This window comes from Gymnoscopelus braueri (assembly GCF_963280865.1).
Source record: "Gymnoscopelus braueri genome assembly, chromosome: 19".
NCBI classification, from domain to species: Eukaryota; Metazoa; Chordata; class Actinopteri; order Myctophiformes; family Myctophidae; genus Gymnoscopelus; species Gymnoscopelus braueri.
Window position 1 is genome coordinate 33,830,936 of NC_137621.1, and position 18,180 is coordinate 33,849,115.

At 41.7% G+C, this 18,180-nt stretch overlaps 1 protein-coding gene across 1 annotated transcript; it reads left to right on the forward strand.

Moving 5' to 3' along the window:
- Nucleotides 1–1,597: 1,597 nt before the first annotated feature.
- Nucleotides 1,598–17,904, forward strand: capn3a (calpain 3a, (p94); the record flags this gene model as incomplete). The annotated part of the gene is made up of 21 exons (XM_080413341.1): nucleotides 1,598–1,849; nucleotides 2,225–2,294; nucleotides 4,210–4,328; nucleotides 4,954–5,087; nucleotides 5,387–5,555; nucleotides 5,849–5,932; nucleotides 6,146–6,240; nucleotides 7,506–7,583; nucleotides 7,878–8,038; nucleotides 8,723–8,892; nucleotides 9,145–9,156; nucleotides 10,194–10,402; nucleotides 12,116–12,152; nucleotides 12,543–12,620; nucleotides 14,258–14,315; nucleotides 14,506–14,570; nucleotides 14,821–14,889; nucleotides 15,262–15,346; nucleotides 15,558–15,674; nucleotides 17,276–17,334; nucleotides 17,878–17,904. 21 exons carry the CDS (start codon nucleotides 1,598–1,600, stop codon nucleotides 17,902–17,904), a joined length of 2,148 nt encoding a protein of 715 aa, XP_080269467.1.
- Nucleotides 17,905–18,180: the final 276 nt, after the last annotated feature.

An 18,180-nucleotide genomic window follows, 5' to 3' on the forward strand; every position in this document is an offset into this window, starting at 1 on the left:
CCCTAGTTCTGTACAGATTTTTGCACAAAGAAATTGTTTTCCCTGCTCTGTCCACTATCAATTTACCCAAGCGATTTGATAGGGGATTTAAATGGGTTTGAATTCGGATTCAGAATCCATAGCATGCTTTCGTATCCCAACACTAGTTTTGGGTGTGGAGGCTGTTGGGAGCCATGTGAAGGCCCTCTGTTGTCATTTTTTAGGAACAATAGTGTGCTCTTTTGAATAAAAGCTGTCCTGACCTTCAGCTTCCAAGGTAGCTGATTCAAACAGTTCCTTTATGCATGTGTCCTTAAGTTGCTGCATGAGCATTGTGAATGGCCTTTGGTGACACCTGGCCTTTTTAACCTGCAGGTAATCAGCCGATGCTATCATTCAGAGAGACTTAACACCGATTGCGACAATAAAAATTAGCTTGAATTACCAGACGACCAACATTTATATCATATATACTCTATGATGAGAATGGCTTGGTCAGGAAATGGCATAGGAGAGAATGTCCTTTATCTCTGGATGTGGAGCATGTTTTCTTCTTCTCATGGCCTCCTTGGCCGTAGGTGCTCAGCTACAGTCAATACTAAACCATCAGAAGAGGTGGAAATACCAGCACTCCAAATGAAAAAGATGTAAGACTGTTGGCTCAAATGCACATTTTTTATTAATGCTACATCAGGCTAACGCGTTTCGGCAGAGCATATCACTATGCTCTGATGAAGGCTCTTGCCGAAACCTGTTAGCGTAATGTAGCATTAATTAAAAATGTGCATCTGAGCCAACAGCCAACAAGAGAATTTTAGACGTTTCAGGGAAGATGTTCAGCGCCAAATTCAAGATATTCTTAGTGTTAAAATGTTATGCACTTCAGTGTCACAACCAAAGATATCCAAAAGTTTCTGTTTAACACTCTTTTAATTTATGACACAGCAGAGGAGGCAGGAGCAGGGGCCTTTGGCACAATCTGTTCCACCAAAGCCTGATCGGATGCGTTTACCTTATGGCAAAGCCTTCTGAACGGCATAAAAGCACTCAAAACAAATAATTGATTTTGTATCATTCCCGCTAGAGCCAAGAAATAGACAGCACCCCTTCACAGCCATACCCATAGCATTAGCCGGCCATGGTTGTGCTGAGACTGCTCAATGCTGAGCTCCATTGAGAATAGGTTTAAAGGGGTTGAATGCCTTCTGCTGAGGCAGGGCATCCACCAACCTCTCTTTACATGCCCCATGGGGCAGCCCACTGGCCTTTGTGTCACCCAACAATGATGGCACCAGAGCACCAATGGGAGGGCATCAAATAGTCAAACCTTTACGTGTATATGTGCAAATGTGTATGTGTGTTTGCGTACGTGTGTGTTTGTGCGTTGTGTGTGTATGCAAATGCAGAGGTGAATGCATGTCGGGTGAATGTCTCTGTCACACCTACTGCAGCCTTTTTGCTTCTGCTCTGAGTGAGGGGGGACGTCACACCAACAAGGAGCCAATCAGAGATTGGCTGTTTGGATTTATGCCAGGGGTTTCAGGCTTGTAAGACTTTTAGTACAAGTGTCAAAAGCCGTGTTTTCAAAAAAACAAAAAGCATTCTCACCTGAGACGACATGCCCTACACACCGTCTGGGTTTTTCTGCGACCGGCTAATCCGGGAGCGAGAGAGGAGGGACGGGGAAGGGTCCCTCAACAAGCCCCTGCGGTTCAGTGGTCAGGATTTCAACACCCTAAAGCAGGAGTACGTCCAGAAGAAGAGCCTGTTTGAGGATGAAACTTTCCCAGCCACCGTGGAGTCCCTGGGCTACAAGGAGCTGGGCCACAAGTCCAACAAGGTCAAGAATATCGTCTGGAAGAGGCCCAAGGTAAGATAGGACGCGGGGGGGATTGATGAGGAGGTTGACACTCTGAAGAGGGATGCTCATTAAAGAGGATCATGGCTCATGCATGTGTGTGTGGGGTGGGGTTTGACGTTATCTTCAATAATACAAGCGTCAATGCTCTTTTGTGGAAATAATGGGATTTTTCCATCTTGATGACCGATGTTATTCAGTGAAGTAATGTCAGACAAGAAGTGAACCATCTCTCACTTTTCTCTTCTTATTTGGGGATTACAAATGGATATGTACAGTATATTGGCACCAGAGCAGAAGGAATGCTCCTCACCAATTCTCCATTGATGGGAGTAGAGTTATGAAAAATGTATTCCTGTTATTCCTGTGTTCTGAATGTGTCTGTAGGAGATCTGTGACAACCCTCAATTCATTGTGGGAGGAGCCAGCAGGACTGACATCTGTCAGGGAGATCTTGGTAAATATCTTCTATATTAAATAGTAATAACACGTTCTTCGGGGTTGGTGTCACTTCAAACTGAAATCACTCAATTAAATTAATGAAGTAGTGTTTCTTTTACATTTAAAGGAATTTATAATTATTTCATTTCATTATGATTTCTGGTTGTAAACCTGGAAGGAAATAGTCTATGGACAGTTAAACATGTTTGCAGTCGGGGCTAGATTGGTGACTCAAGAAAAACTAAACGTAAAAAGAAAGAAAATTAAATAATAATTTACCAAGAAATAGAATAAATGGCCAGAAATTTGTATTACTGATCCAAACATGTATTGACATTTACAAGGCATGCCGCTGTGACCGAGGGTTTAGAAGGATTATCTTCTGACAGTTCACAGCTATGATGCCTGCAACACCTAGTATGTCCACCGAACACTTGTGCTATTCTGAGCATCCGCTAAATGCCACAGAATAGCACAGCATAAACTGACCATATTATGGTACCAGTAGTGGCAGTGCAGTACAGAAAACAACCCAACAAGCCCCCCACGCATGGCCTCTCCGCTTGCAGTGGCACCCCCTTATTAGGCTTACTCTTTTGGAAGGGAATCCAGCCAGCAGCACTTCTCATTGTTGTTCCAGCCAGGCCATGCATAAAGGGCACCAAGCGGGACAAAGGTCTAGGCAGACCCTGTTGCCTGCTCCCCTCCTGTTGAAAACCTTACATTGTTTATGGCACTCTGACACACACCTGGATAATCGAAAGTCACATGTCAGCACTTGCAGGTGGTCTTTTTTGTAATAGAACACACTGTTGGCTGTTTGTTGTTGTCATTTTAAATAACAATGGTCCAGGTACAGGCCCTCATTGCTGTGTGGTTAAAACATCCTTTGTAGAATACCTATACCTAATACCTATACCGTACATACAAGTATAGTTTTGACTTTTGGTATTATTACTGATTTTAAGGCATCAAAAATGTTTCCAAAATTAGGTTTTTGAATGGAGTCTTATGTTTTATAAGGTTTATAGGTTTTAATTAGATTTTCCTTAGCTTCTCCTCTAATTTCTGGGAAGTTGGACTGAAGGAATCGGTCAAAACTGGTTCTTGGTTTGTAAAGTAGATTGTATTGTATCGATTGCATATTATGATATTATTGTATAATTTACTCTGGTACATAACAAGCTGTGCTTGCATTCACAAAATGTAATTTCAAAACCAGTGTCAAATTGGAAGGATCAGAAATGCATTTCAGTAATGAGAAATGCCAACAGCACCCAACCCTGTAACTTACCCATTTTAACTGCTGCTCATACCATTGATGCCATAACCCTCAATGCACTGTCTGTGACTGTTCTCGGAGATTATATGAGGTCACTTTTCATGGGTTACATAAATAGCATATCATTACCCGGCAGTGTTGCATGGAGTATTGTAATCTCCTGTCTGTGTGTCTGATTGTGAACTAAATAGATGAACGGATGGCCGGAGTGTTATGAGTCAAAAATGGGTCATGGGTCAAAAATGATAAAAGTAAAGGTCACAATCAAGGTCATAATTACATAATCGGTCATATATCAGGAACAGACATCTGGTCGCGGACATTGGCAACAAAATGTGCCCTTCTCAACTTTCAGCCTGACGTCCATATTTTGCATAAATAGCATGATTGTCTACAATCTCACAACATGTGATGCAACGCTATGTGTTGTGAGCCATTGTGCGGCTATTTTCACTATTTATCGTAGAACAAACTATATAAGGCTTAAGTGGTTATAGAACCAAGGTGTTAGCAAGAGATGTTGGTGCGGACAGAGTTTGTACCCCCTGGTGCATTACATTAATGAATGTTTTTGTATGAAAGTTGCCCCTATGGGGGACATAAAATCTGTTTTGAATGGGGTTTGAACTGAGCAGTGTGCTTTGTACAGGTGACTGTTGGCTGTTGGCTGCCATCGCATGTCTGACTCTGAATGAGAAGCTCCTCTACAGAGTCGTTCCACAGGAGCAGAGCTACTCTGAAAGCTATGCTGGCATCTTCCACTTCCAGGTTAGAAATCACTTCCTAATAATATTGCTGTGAATTCTCATTAAAGGATGACCTCACTCCTCACTCCCTTTTTTTCTATCATTTACTCACCCCATGATGGCTTGCTTGAATACAAGGAGAATTTCCGTTTGTAACAGAATACAGTAAAATACATTTATAAACTACTCAGTATTTACAATATTTAAATGATAGAAAAAAGGTCATTTGTGGGGTGAAGTATTCCTTCCATCTTGATTTAGCCTTTATATTATGTTCCTTATAGGGTGAGCTTTGATTGATTGATTGAATGCTTTATTAGCAGTTTGAAAACAGTACGGAAGCACAGTATATCTTTTTTTAATGCTAAAAGCATAACACAAAAAGCCCAGGGGGGCGGGGTCTTGTTTCCATTGTGGTCCATTATATTCATCATCATGACATACAATACATTACATATCAGCAACAACACTAAAAGCAATAATAGATATATTTACAGGAAGAAAAAAAAGAGGGGGGGGGCAGAGGATGCCACGTGAAGCTGGCAGAGGGAGTGCGTCTCTGGGGGCAAGGTTAGATGTTGTGGTTTATTTGGTTTTAGCCTCAATTCTGCTGTCAATCTTAATCTCACCTTCTCTGCGTCTTCCAGTTCTGGCGCTATGGCGACTGGGTTGATGTTGTCATCGACGACCGCATCCCCACCTTCAACAACCAGCTGGTGTTCACCAAGTCGGCTGAGAGGAACGAGTTCTGGAGCGCCCTGCTGGAGAAGGCCTATGCCAAGTAGGTGGCAGAACAGAGGATTGAAGGGAAGCCTTTTGTGCATATTATTTCTTTGGGCAGGCAAATATTTTCTTTTATCTTCATGAGAAGATGAATATCTACTCACCTTTTGGGCTACAGGTATATGCCAATGGACAGACTATGAATAATGAACCAATACAAAATATACATCTGTTGTCACATACATTAATTGTCTCTTGTTTTATAAGATTGGACTTTAACACCTTACCAAAACCATGAGAATCACTGCGCAATAGTACTATATTTAAATTATCTCCATAACATTACCCCTCCTCCAGGCTTCATGGCTCCTATGAGGCCCTGAAGGGTGGCAACACCACTGAAGCCATGGAGGACTTCACTGGAGGAGTGACTGAGTTCTACGAGATGAAGGAGGCCCCCAAAGAGCTGTACAAGATCATGAAGAAAGCTCTGGAGAGAGGCTCCCTCATGGGCTGTTCCATTGATGTAAGTAAGGAAGTAGTCCCACGTAAGGAAAGTATTCTATATAAGGAAAGTCATCCGCAAAGCAAATTAATCCACATGCAATACTTAAAAGGGTGGGCTCCCTATCCTCTTAAAAAATATATATATTTTGATATATATATATATATACAGTATACCTTTAAACTTTAATTTTTGATTCTTAGATTATCCAGATTATCTTAATACATGCATTTACTAATGAATTTCTTTAGATTGAATATTGTGTTTGTTCCCATTTATTCTTTCTGTTAATACCTTATTTTGTAAATCACCAGTCCCTGGTTCCAGCTCGCTTTGAGACTCGTACTGTGACAGGACTTGTGAAGGGCCATGCTTACTCTGTGACTGCTGTAGACGAGGTAAGCATTGGACTGTAATGCTTGCACACCGACTTGAAAAATGCAAATAGTAATAGTAAAGTCTCCTCCTTAGCCTAGAATCAGCCTTCTGTCCTGTTATGTCCATTATGCTGTCAAGTGCTCTCTTTTTCCTTCCGTCTGTCTCAATGAAGAAAAAAATAAGTGACGTGAGCTGCCCATTTCCTCTTTGATTAAATAATAATGATTTCTCAGTGTAAACAGACCCAGCACAAGGAGTCTAAAGTGCGACTGGTGCGTCTCAGGAACCCATGGGGTCAGGTAGAATGGAATGGACCTTGGAGTGACAAGTGAGTGATGTGCATAAGTTGTTTTTAATTTCTAACTTACCACAACACATTGTACGACATACAGTGAGTGAGCCGCCACTTTAACCCGCACATACCAATTTTGGCGATATCATTATAGGCAAAAATCAAAATAACAAAGATTTAATCGATTCCTTTGATAATAGCTGATCTACAAGCTCACAACGCATCAAGCTGCAATGCATTGTGAGCTTGTAGATGAGCTATTTTAGAAATTTAGACTTTTGCGGTTAAGTGGCTCAGTCAAGGTCTAGGTTTCTTTATTGTTACATCTTGTGTACAGGTACATGCTGGTGTTCTCGGTGGTTAAGTGGTTAAAGCTTCAGTATCTGTATATAAAGGGTACTTTATACACAGGGAAATTGTATATAGTGTGGATTGAACCTGGGAATTGTTGCGTCATAGGATGGTCCCTCTTACCATTTTGAATTACTTATTTGAGTGCCTTGCTGTGGTTGAGTTATTAGTAATTTTTTACTAGTTTATTTGTACACAAATAAGAAGAATATATAAGTGTGTGTGTGTGTGTGTGTGTGTGTGTGTGTGTGTGTGTGTGTGTGTGTGTGTGTGTGTGTGTGTGCGCGCGTGCGTGTGTGTGCTTGTTGGAAGGAGAAAAGACAGGTTCTGAAATAAAAGCAGCTGTAGGTATTGGCAGATCAGGGATGAAGGGTCAGTTAAAGTAAATGTTAAACGGGTACATACAAGTAAAAGTAAGTAGACAGTTACATCGAGTTACATCAAGTCTTGAGGATATTCTTTCTTTTCTTTTTCATTTATTTATTCAGGGAAGCCCATTTAGAGCAAGCGCTCTTTTTCAAGGACGCCCTGATTACAGTATGAAAATAAGTACAGTTATAAAATACAATACATAAAAATGAAAAACAATAACAAACGGGTGCAGTCACAATGTAATGTGTCCTCAAGAAGCACCCTAAATGTCTCTATGGAGACCAATCAAACCAATTTCAGAGAGTCCTGAAGTTTGTTCTATTTGTGTGGAGCTAATAAATGAATGCAGTCTTTCCTTGTTCACTGTTCAACGTGTTGAATGTCCAGTAACCTTTGGTTCTAAAAGCAAGGATAGGTACAAAGGAAGCTTACCACACAAGGCCTTGTGTGGTAAGATTCACAATCAGAAATACTTCATAACTAAGTGCATTAGCGGATATCAAGATTCAAAGCCTGTTTTAATGCTTCTCAGACACCTCTTTGGCTTCATTTTCTGTTAAATTGTCCTTTTCCAACAGCTCTAAGGAATGGCAATCTCTGCCTAAGTCTGAGAAGGAGAAGCTGCAGCATCAAAATGCTGAGGATGGCGAGTTCTGGTAAGTTATACTGATTGATCAGCCTGTTACATGTTGTGATTAAGGATGTCACACACCAAAATCCGCCTTTTGCTGTGCACGACGCGATGCACAGCCAGGTATAAAACAGGCATTACGGTGAAGAAGTTGTTCCTTCTTCTTTTGTGTATCATCCTCAAATGTCCCCTTGTCTCTGGTCCCACTTGGAAGAGTTGTTCCTTGAAGGATTAGTTTCTTGCACCCATCAGAGGTATATGTGTGATCGAAGACGAAGGAGATCTGAGCCAGACACTTCATCCTGTCCCTGCGTTGCAGGATGTCCTTTGACGACTTCAAGAAGAACTACACCAAGATTGAGATCTGCAACCTGACCCCCGACGCCCTGGAGGACGACAAGCTCCACAAGTGGACCGTTTCTGTGAACGAGGGACGCTGGGTGAGGGGATGTTCTGCTGGAGGATGCAGGAATTACCCAGGTACGCAGGTCGTTTGGGTCAGTGGGCCAAGTATGGCACGGTGAACTCCAGAATGGATCGATTTGGTGTGCATGGGGGCTTGGTCAGGTTCAACTTCATGTAAAGTTGACACTGGTTAAGTTTAGGCACGGGATTGGTGAGGTTAAGGTATGTATGAGGGCAGGCAGGAGTGGAAAGAATGGACCTGTATGTTTTGCTCATCGAGTAAAGGTTAACTCGTTTATTTGAACATACAGTTGCCCTAATAATCCAGATCAGGTGTTTGTAAACAATCATGTAGAGCGGTATTTCCGGGTAGAATGTCTATGGATATTTACACAATATAAAAGAAAGTGTCCAGAACATTAGCTATGTCTAGCTTGTCAACCTGTGGATATCTAGAACAAAATCCTCTAATACTCAATAACAATATCATAAGTGTTCTGTTCTTCCAGAAATAAGACTAAGGTGTTGATATCATGATGATTTGGTCTATACTGCCAGTGATCTGTTCTCTATTTAGTTCTCTGTTTAGAGCATGGACCAAATCCAATAATATTTACACCCACCCTTTGTTTGTGGTCAAAATGGTCTAAAAATAGGGCCCAGGTTAAAGAAAATGAAATCAAACAATCCAAACACAGTCTGTGTATCAAACAGTCTGTTTGATACTTGATGACTTTATGAGTTCCATATTTTGTACAGACACGTTCTGGACCAACCCTCAGTACCGCCTCCGTCTGCTGGAGGAGGATGATGATCCAGAGGATAACGAGGTGGCCTGTACATTTGTGGTGTCTCTGATGCAGAAAAATAGAAGGAAAGAGCGCAAGATGGGAGCCAACCTCTTCACCATCGGATTCGCCATTTATGAGGTATAATCGGCTGTCTCACTAAACCGTCTCACGGCTGTCATTGTAGTTTTTTCTTTGTGCAGAACCCTCACCTCTCTGGTGCTGAAGTAGGCTAAAGTCAACCATGATAACTATTTACAGCCAATTGTTCCATAATAATAACTACATTGAATACTCTTTTTTTTTTACATATATATTTTACACATTACTGATGGAGATTATACGTGTGTATGGCTTTCCTATCATACTGACATTGTCTCTGTCTGCTCATAGGTGCCGAAGGAGGTAAGGAGAGAAACTGACTTGCAGTGGAGCATCCGTTTGCCAGCTATTTCACACCCTGCACCATGTGGATTTCAGTCTTTTGCTTTATGTATATGACTACCTTTATGTGTGTTTGTAAACATATACAGTATGTATTAACCCATTAAGACCGGGAACGTATCTTTTTAGATTTCTTTGGCTATTCAAAAATAGCAGATATACAAGCTCATAGATAGAACTTGTAGATCTGCTATTTTTGAAAGATCCCTGGCACAAAATATTTTTGAGATGGGGGGGGGGGGGGGATCCACAGCCGAATACATATAATTTTGGGGGTCCTTGACATGAAAAAGTGATTTTATTTTTGCAAATCTTTGAATATATATATTTTTAAAGCGAACTTTTGTAACTCAAATCTTTGCTTCTGGGGGTCCCTGGAACTTTTTATATTTTTATCAAAAAAACTGTTTTTTTAGAATCAGGTCTTAAAGGTAGGGTAAGTGATATTTTTGGGTTAAAACAAAAAGTATTTTGTTAAAAGGTTAAAGCACTATATTCTGATAGTAATCATTGCTATAGTGCGAGTGTTTGTTCAGTAACAGGAGTCTCCCCGTCTCTCCAGCTCTTTAATAAACAGAAAATACATTTTCTGGTAGGTGTCAAAATCTCAGCCAATCAGGAGAAAGTACCCATTTTTAAGCTTCATTTTATAGTGTTCCTGTTCAAATTTTGCCTGCTCATTTCTTAGTGTCATCACTTCCAATTTTTAGTTGTTTAATCTATATCCTGATTGAGTTCTCTATCCTGATTGGATAAAATTGGAAATGAAACTGAAACTGAAACGAAAATGCATTTTCTGTTTTATAAAGAGCTGGAGAGACATGGAGACTCCTTATATGGACAGGACACTCTATAGTAACGAGCACTATCAGAACATAGACCCATTTTGCAATTATTTGAATAATTGCAAATCACTTACACTACCTTTAATGGGTTAATATATTATTTTTTATTGTGTCAAATATTCTCTGTGCTCCTTCCCTCCGCTTCTTTCGCAGATGCATGGAAACAAGCAGCACATGCAGAAAGACTTCTTCCTGACCAACTCTTCCAAGGCTCGCTGCAAGTCCTACATCAACCTGCGCGAGGTCACCCAGCGTTTCCGCCTGAGCCCCGGGGAGTACGTCATCGTGCCCTCCACCTATGAGCCCCATCAGGAGGGCGAATTCATCCTGCGAGTCTTCTCTGAAAAGAGGAACACCTCAGAGTGAGTGGGTGAGGGAGCCAAGTGGGTGGCTGGTGGCAGGAGGGAAAAGGGGAATGTGTACTTACACTAAAGTGTAATTGTCCCTCCCCCTAGCATAAGGTCAACCTCATAGTCATGCTGTGTTATTTGCAGTTATTAGATGCTTATGCTATTCTGTTTGTGTTGTGTTTGATAGTAGGGCTGGGTATTGAAAAACAGCGTGTGGATACACTACCAAGTTTTGGTAGCAGTATTCAATTAAAAACATTGAGGTCTCAAAACACTCATAATGGTTTTATTTTTATTATGAGAATTAAGGTTTTCCTTTCATTGGGACCAACACAATAAATGTGCTGTATCATGGTCGATTCTATGACAAGATTCTATAAACTATATGAAAAGCAGTCGCGAAACTGTAGAACCAAAACTTTAATTAAATGAAAAACAATATCCAGCCCTATTTATTGGTATGTAATGTAGCAAAATTCAATTGATCTAAACAGTATCCAGCTGTACTGGTGTTTCCTCAGTTAGCTGCCCCTTGTGGATTATGTGTTTTATATTGTGGATGTTTTGATGTGTTGGTTAATTGGGGTTGGGTGGATATATTGATCATGGGATAGCTTGGGGATTGTTGGGAGGGTTAAAAACCACCAAGGACAAACAATTTTAACGGCGATTTGATTTGTAGAGCTGGAAGAAATCGGCCCCAGTTCGAAGCTGTTATGGAATCTTTTTTAGGACAAGCGACTACAGATTTGGGCATGCTCCGGTAAACCTCCTTTTAGTTCATTAATTACCCCCCTCCCATGCTGCAACCTCAATAACACCGCTTCCTGCTGGCCTGGAGGACAAGATGGCATCCAGAGATGGTCTTCTGCCTATCTGATGGACTGGGATCTGAATTACAAGCAGCAAATGGAGGTCATTTCAAGCTAGCTATGAAGTGGAAGTGCCCAGCAAACCAAGCACTTTGCCAGTTGCTTTAGACTATATCAGCTCAAAGGTTAAATAGTATTTGCAATTAATTCTTTATCCTGCTTGGAGTATGATATTGATTGAGGCTGCCCCTAAGGACAGTGCAATGAGTGGCAGAGGGTTATTTCAGGATTATTTATGCCAATTCTGTATGCTTTTGTGATTGACAACCTGGATGCTATCAGACACTATCTTAAGTTAATTGTTTAAATGTTGGGAATTATTTGCAAATACTGTTTGGCCCAAGGCACCCCCCAAGTTTCTGCCACGAGCCATTCATGAATTAGAATAACAGAACCTCAGTGGATAGGTAAATACAAAGTGTCCAAGAGGAGAGCAGCTGAAATCAAGTGGCAATAAAAAGACATTGTTTTCAAGAGGAAAACTAACACAATTTTGGATGGAAGGTACAACAGGTGGTACTTAACTAATGTGTTTTCTTCACAGCTCACTGACACGGTAAGAGTTTGTGGTATGATTTTGCTATCCAAGTTCTTGATATGAATACGGGGCCATAAGTCTTTTGAAATAATATTCATGTAAAGATTTAGACACATTTTTATAAGATGAGAAAGTCCACTCAAGAATGACTCAGAACATACTCAGATTTACTGCAGTGTCTGGTATCATGTCATGAAATAATGTATTGATTAGCCATTGTAGTGGGCTATTAAAAGGATAGATTTATGGTCCAAATGAGATGGTACGCCCTGTTCATGTCGCCATGGTGACTGCTGTTTGTTCGTCTTCATCCAGGGAGATAGAGAACAGGATTGAGGCTGATCATCCAGTGGTGAGTTTCTCTCGTCTCTCCCCCTCTGCCTTCAGACTTTTTACATTCAATACAAAAAATGTCTGACACTCTATTCAATTTTCTGTCTCCACACAGTCCTGGAGGCAGACCTATTCTATTCCAGCTATTAGTCATTTATGTCTTTATCGTGTTAATTTCATTCTAATAAAAATATGTGCAGATCATTCTTTGACTTTGGCGTCAGAGAGTGATCTGCACCTACTGCATTTACTACTTTATGAACGTCATTTCGTACCAAATGTATTCATCACACACATTCATGAAAAAAGGAAGCTCTCTGAAGACTTGTTCTGCCTCTCAGACACTGTCTGTTTCTCTCCACATATTTCTTCTGCCCCGCTCCTCCTTTATGGATCCACACCTTCTCAGCCGGCACCAGCCTTGGCGGGAGAGGAGAGCGAGGAGGACCAGCAGTTCCGGACCATCTTTCAGGAGATAGCTGGAGAAGTGAGTACAGTACTGCTCCTAGTGGAGTATCAACGGGGGCCTCGTTCTAAAGATAAGTCACCGTAAATGACAAGCGGCACAGTCGTATGACAAAGTATACGTTAGGCTTTAGTTGATATCCACTCTGATAAAAGAGTGGAAATCATTTGGAACAATTGAGAATTCGCAAAGACAAGTTTTGATTGGCTTAGGTTTGGGCCTGACTTCGCAAGAAGTCGGGTTATTGTGATGCGTCTAGTGTGTTGGTGGAGTGCACAGTGCCTGTCACTTCTCACTGTTAAATGGACTTAAGTGAGTGCTGGTATTCTTTTCTGTGAACTTCTCACAGTCAACCTTCACTGCTGGCTTGCAGAATGCGAACGGGAGAGCCGAGTGCGTAAGCCTCTCCCTGCCAGTACATAGCCTCTCTAACAGCAAGCCCAATGTAGTGCCTCCACATGGCGACACACCGTAACTGGGTACAGCTCGGACTCTGGCTGAACTACAAGGGACTCGGAGGAGGTTTGGCCCCCAGATGTGCGGTATGCAGGCCCACCGGTGTGTGGACAAGCCCTGGTGCCCACCAACCAGCCCCAAACTATGGGTGAAATAGTACCACTGCCTAGTGGGTTCCTAGGGAGAGGAATAGGCTATGGGAGTCAACCCCTACAGAAAATCAATCAGAGAGGAGTAGGAGGTGCGTGTCAGGGTGGCTACATGGAACATCGGTAGCATGTCGTGTCGGTCAGGGGAGGTGGTAGAGGCTCTACACAGGAGAAGGGTGGATGTCTGAAGTGAGGGTGGGTGTGCATCAGGGATCAGTACTCAACCCATTGCTGTTCACCATTGTGATGGATGTGGTATCGAGGGAAGTGAGGCATGGAGTACCATGGGAGCTGCTCTATGCGGATGACCTGGTACTGATGGCTCACACCAGAGAAGACCTAGCAAAGAGGCTAGTGGCCTGGAGGACATGCTTGGAAGTGAAAGGGATGAAGGTGAATGTGGAGAAGTCAAAGGTCATGGTTGGTGGTGCTGGCCTGGGAGTGATACCGCTGTCAGGAGCATGGCCATGTGGAGTCTGTGGGAAGGGAGTACAAGCTAATTCTCTCCAGTGCACGGGCTGTCAGAAATGGGTCCATCGGAGATGCAGTAGAGTGAAAGGCAGCCTGAAAGCGGCAAGCAAAACATTCCAGTGCAAGCGGTGCAGGGGAGTAGTTCCACAGGCAGATGCAGCTGAGCAAGAGGGGCTTGTAGTAGGCCGGGAGACTTATGCGGTGGTGGCCTCCATGGGAGTGGAGGCCATAGTGGATGTAGTGAGGAGAGGCAGACTGCGACGGTACGGACACGTAGTGAGGAAGGAAGAAAATGACTTAGAGGGGACAAGACCCACTGGCCGGCCTAAGAAGACCTGGCAGACGACCGTGTTGGCTGACATGAAAGCACTCATCAACCAAAGCCAAAGAGGAGGTTTATGGATGCGGTGAGAGAGGACATGCAGGTGGCTGGAGTGACTGAGGAAAATAGAAAACAGAAACAGATGGAAGCGGGTGATCTGCTGTGGCGACCCCTGATCGGAATTAGCCGAAAGAACTTATGATTGGCTTGTGTAACCAGTAAATTAATCCCCTTTAAACTTTCTCCTGTTTTTCTCACAGGAAATGGAAATCACAGCAAATGAACTCAAGAATGTCCTCAACAGAGTGGTCTCCAAACGTAAGTCTACTCACATGCTGAACTATACACTCTACCACAATACTTGTATACAGTAAATATAATCATACGGTTATTTAATTTAAAAAAACAATTATTCATGTTTTTCAGTATTAATCGGGCGAATATATCAACATTAATTTAAAAAGTGTTTCTAAGATGCAGTTACTTAGTCTTTTACCTCTCTCCTCAGACAAGGACTTTAACACTGAGGGTTTCAGTCTGGAGAGTTGCAGGAGCATGATTGCTCTGATGGACGTATCCTTTGTATCGAGCGCATCGGGCTGGCTGTCTCTAGAACGCACAACCTGCCGAGACCCATGGCAGGGCCTATGATCCGACATTGAAAACAGGGATACCCTCTTCAAATCACTTTAAAATGCCCTAGACTTGTTCAATTTCCATTTAAAGCAATATTTCACTTTGCTGTCTATTTTTATGTTACATTTGTTATAACATGTTTACTCTGCTAGGTAAATGTGATTGTGGTCTTAACTGCCTCTGTTAGATGGATGGAACAGGTAGACTCAATCTGCAAGAGTTCAGACATCTGTGGAACAAGATTAAACAGTGGCAGGTGTGAATACCTCTCTCTCCATCTTTCTTATTCATCCTTTACTATGCTTATAGCTGTTCTAGGTACGAGGCACAGCTAAGCATCATCTGTCTCTCTCATTGTTGTACCTTCTCAAATTACAGTTGAAGCCTTGAGATGAATGACTGTATTGTCCGCTTTGGGGCTCTGAAGAGCTCAGTTTTTCATATTTCATCTGAACACACTGCGGATCTGCAGTCTGTTTTACAGTGAAGCACATATTAATTTTAAGATCAGGAGTAGTGATAACAAATCATCACTAGCCTTAATACGGATGTACACAATTCTTCTGAAGGCTTCAGTTCAGCTGTGAGCATTACCAGGTGCATCAGATTCATAGCTTCTCTTTTCCAGGGAATCTTTAAGCACTACAACTCAGAGCAGTCTGGCAGCATCACCATCAACAGCTATGAGATGAGAAACGCTGTCAACGATGCAGGTAATTACCAATGCAAAGACTAGTCTTTTTGATATAAGCTAAGGTCATCATACTATTTGGAGAGGTTGTTTTAAAAAAATCTATGGGGTCCATTAAAATGTGTTATATAGACTACCATGTAGGAATTGTTTTAATTGCCTTTGCTCCAGCCTGACCTCTGCCTGTGAATGTTGTTGTCACTGTACAGTCATGTGTCTTGTGTCCCGTTCAGGCTTCCGTCTCAACAACCAGCTGTATGACATCATCACCATGCGCTACGCCAACGAGAACATGAACATCGACTTTGACAGCTTCATCAGCTGTCTGGTGCGGCTGGAAGGAATGTTCAGTAAGTCTGCAGTCGTAGTCCAGGAACAGGGGAGTCAGGTCACTAAAGGCCTCATTTCAGAAAAACCAGGGTGGTTTTTTTTTTTAACCCATAAAAAACTGAGGCCGGCACCTCGGCTGACAATCCCGACGACCTTTGCTGCGTGTCTCCCCCCCATCTCTCTCCCCATTTCCTGTCAGTCTACCTTCCTATCAATAAAGGCCGAAAAAGCCCCAAAAATATATATATTTTTTAAAACAACCTGAGGCCGATTCTACAAATGCAAAAATAGCAAATGTACAAGCTCACTGTGAACCAGAACTTGTAGATCTACTATTTTTGAATAGCCAACGTTTAAAATCCAAAATTGACACAGATGCTTTCCCGGTTTAAATGGGTTAAAGGGTCTACACCATGAAAATCACTTTTTTCTTGTTTTTTTGTATTTTTTGGGGTCCCCAGTGTCTCTTGTACCCAAAAATTTTTTTTTTTTTTAAAATTCAGTCATTCCTTCTCATTTCATGGATTTCCAGAATGGGCGTGTCTGAACAGGCGATCTCAGAATGGAAATGTTCATGATGTCACAAACATTTTTGATGGCAAACCCAATGTTAAATGAAAAGTGCCCGAATCGCTCCGAAACTTTTTCTACCCCCCCTAAGTGGGGGTCTACGAACAAATACTTCGGGCTCGGATTTTGGCTCCGCCCCCCGGAAGTGGGTGAAACAGGCACCTCAAACACTTGGTGGAATTGTTCAAAAAATTTCAAAGTGTTTATTTTTCGATTTTGTATTTTTCTTTTTTTTTTAATAATTTTTTAATAATTTTTAATAATAAAACAGACAGAATTGCTCAGTAGCACCCCCCTGCCCAAGAGGACGTTTTGGTATTGCAGCTGAAAGTGCTGTATAAGCCAGAGACAATTGACTTGGGATGAGTATATCTGAGTGATGATTTAGGCTCAAACCTTTTGAAAAAGGTTTGAGGGACATACACCATATGATATTAAATATCAAATATTTTTTTTAAATTCATGGTGTAGATCCTTTAAATAGCGAAATTAGACTACCTACAAGTTCACAGTGAGCTTGTAGATCTGCTATTTTTGTTATTTTTGAAAATAAAAACTAAATTGAACAGTATTGAAAATGTACGCCTAAAATCGGGACACCAGATTGAAAGTGGCTAATGAATCTACAGTGGCAGCCAGGAAAACACCTATCTACAACATGTGTCACATATAGGGGTCCTGGGACCCCAAATGATGCCCCTGCAGGTCAACACAGTACAGTACGCCACTTAATGCCTGCTATTGAATAATGGTGTTTCGATTACTGTTGGAAATCCAGCCCAGTTTGGCTATACATGTGAAGTGACCTTTAGTGTGCCAAATAGAGTATCCCACAAATTAGAGGTCAAACAATATTTGACCCCAAAAATATAAAGACTGAACAAGTGAACTAGTACAAAGGTCAATGTTAACTGTATTTTTAGCATCCATTAACTGAATGATTTACCTAGCTAGTCTAGTCCACTATGGTTAAATTAGATTTGGTCGTGACACATTGTTGGGAATCCCCAGTACAGCTGCTGTATCATAGTATGTATTGTTTTCCTTGCAGGGGCATTCCAGGCCTTTGATCAGGAGGGAGATGGTACAATCAGACTCAGTGTCCTGGAGGTAAGCACTTTGATGAAATATATATTTATTTTACTGTAGGGTTTTCAATTTATGGAAAATAAGGCATGTGAATAAAGCCCAGGAGTTATCTTATGACATCTGTAAATATCTCCGGTTCTGCACTGTGAATTATGAGGCCATTGGCATGTGCTTTTTAAAATCTAGAATGAATGCCTTTGTTTCAGAAAACATAAAAAGTGTGGATTCATGGAGATAATCTTATCTCCTAAAATGTGGTAATATCATAAGCCTTTGTTTGGTAGAGAGTTTATTTTTTTGATTTATCCACAACCCAATGCAAAAGTTCCATTGGAAATCTGTGGTGGGACCCCATGACAGAGGTAACTTCTGGATTGGCCTACAAAAAGACTTCATCCCTTTCACGCTCTATTGAAAAGGTTGCTCAGACAGTGTTTTCAGCGGAAAGTTTTAATCCACTCCTTCTTTCCAAAAGCAGTTTCAAATGATAAAATATCCCATTTTGAAATGCCATGCGCTTATTTTGTTGAGCTAACGGCTGTTGTGTCTCCCCTTTGCACGCAGTGGCTCCAGTTGACCATGTATGCCTAGACCAAGGCCCATCTGCTCCCAGGTGAGCCCCACTCCACATGAGGACCAGAAACTGCCAGCCTTTACCTCATTATTCACTGTGCCTGAACGCCGTTAAGAGCTCTTCCATTTCGCCTCCACTTCCTCCTTCAAGCTCCCACAACAAGTTTGCTCTTTCCCACTCCAAAATGTCCCCTTATTCTGTATTTTGCTCCCTCAGTTCGCTCACACTTCTTTCAATTCTCATCCCTTCTTCATCTTTCTTTATACTAACTCCTCATGCCTCCTTCTTTTCCC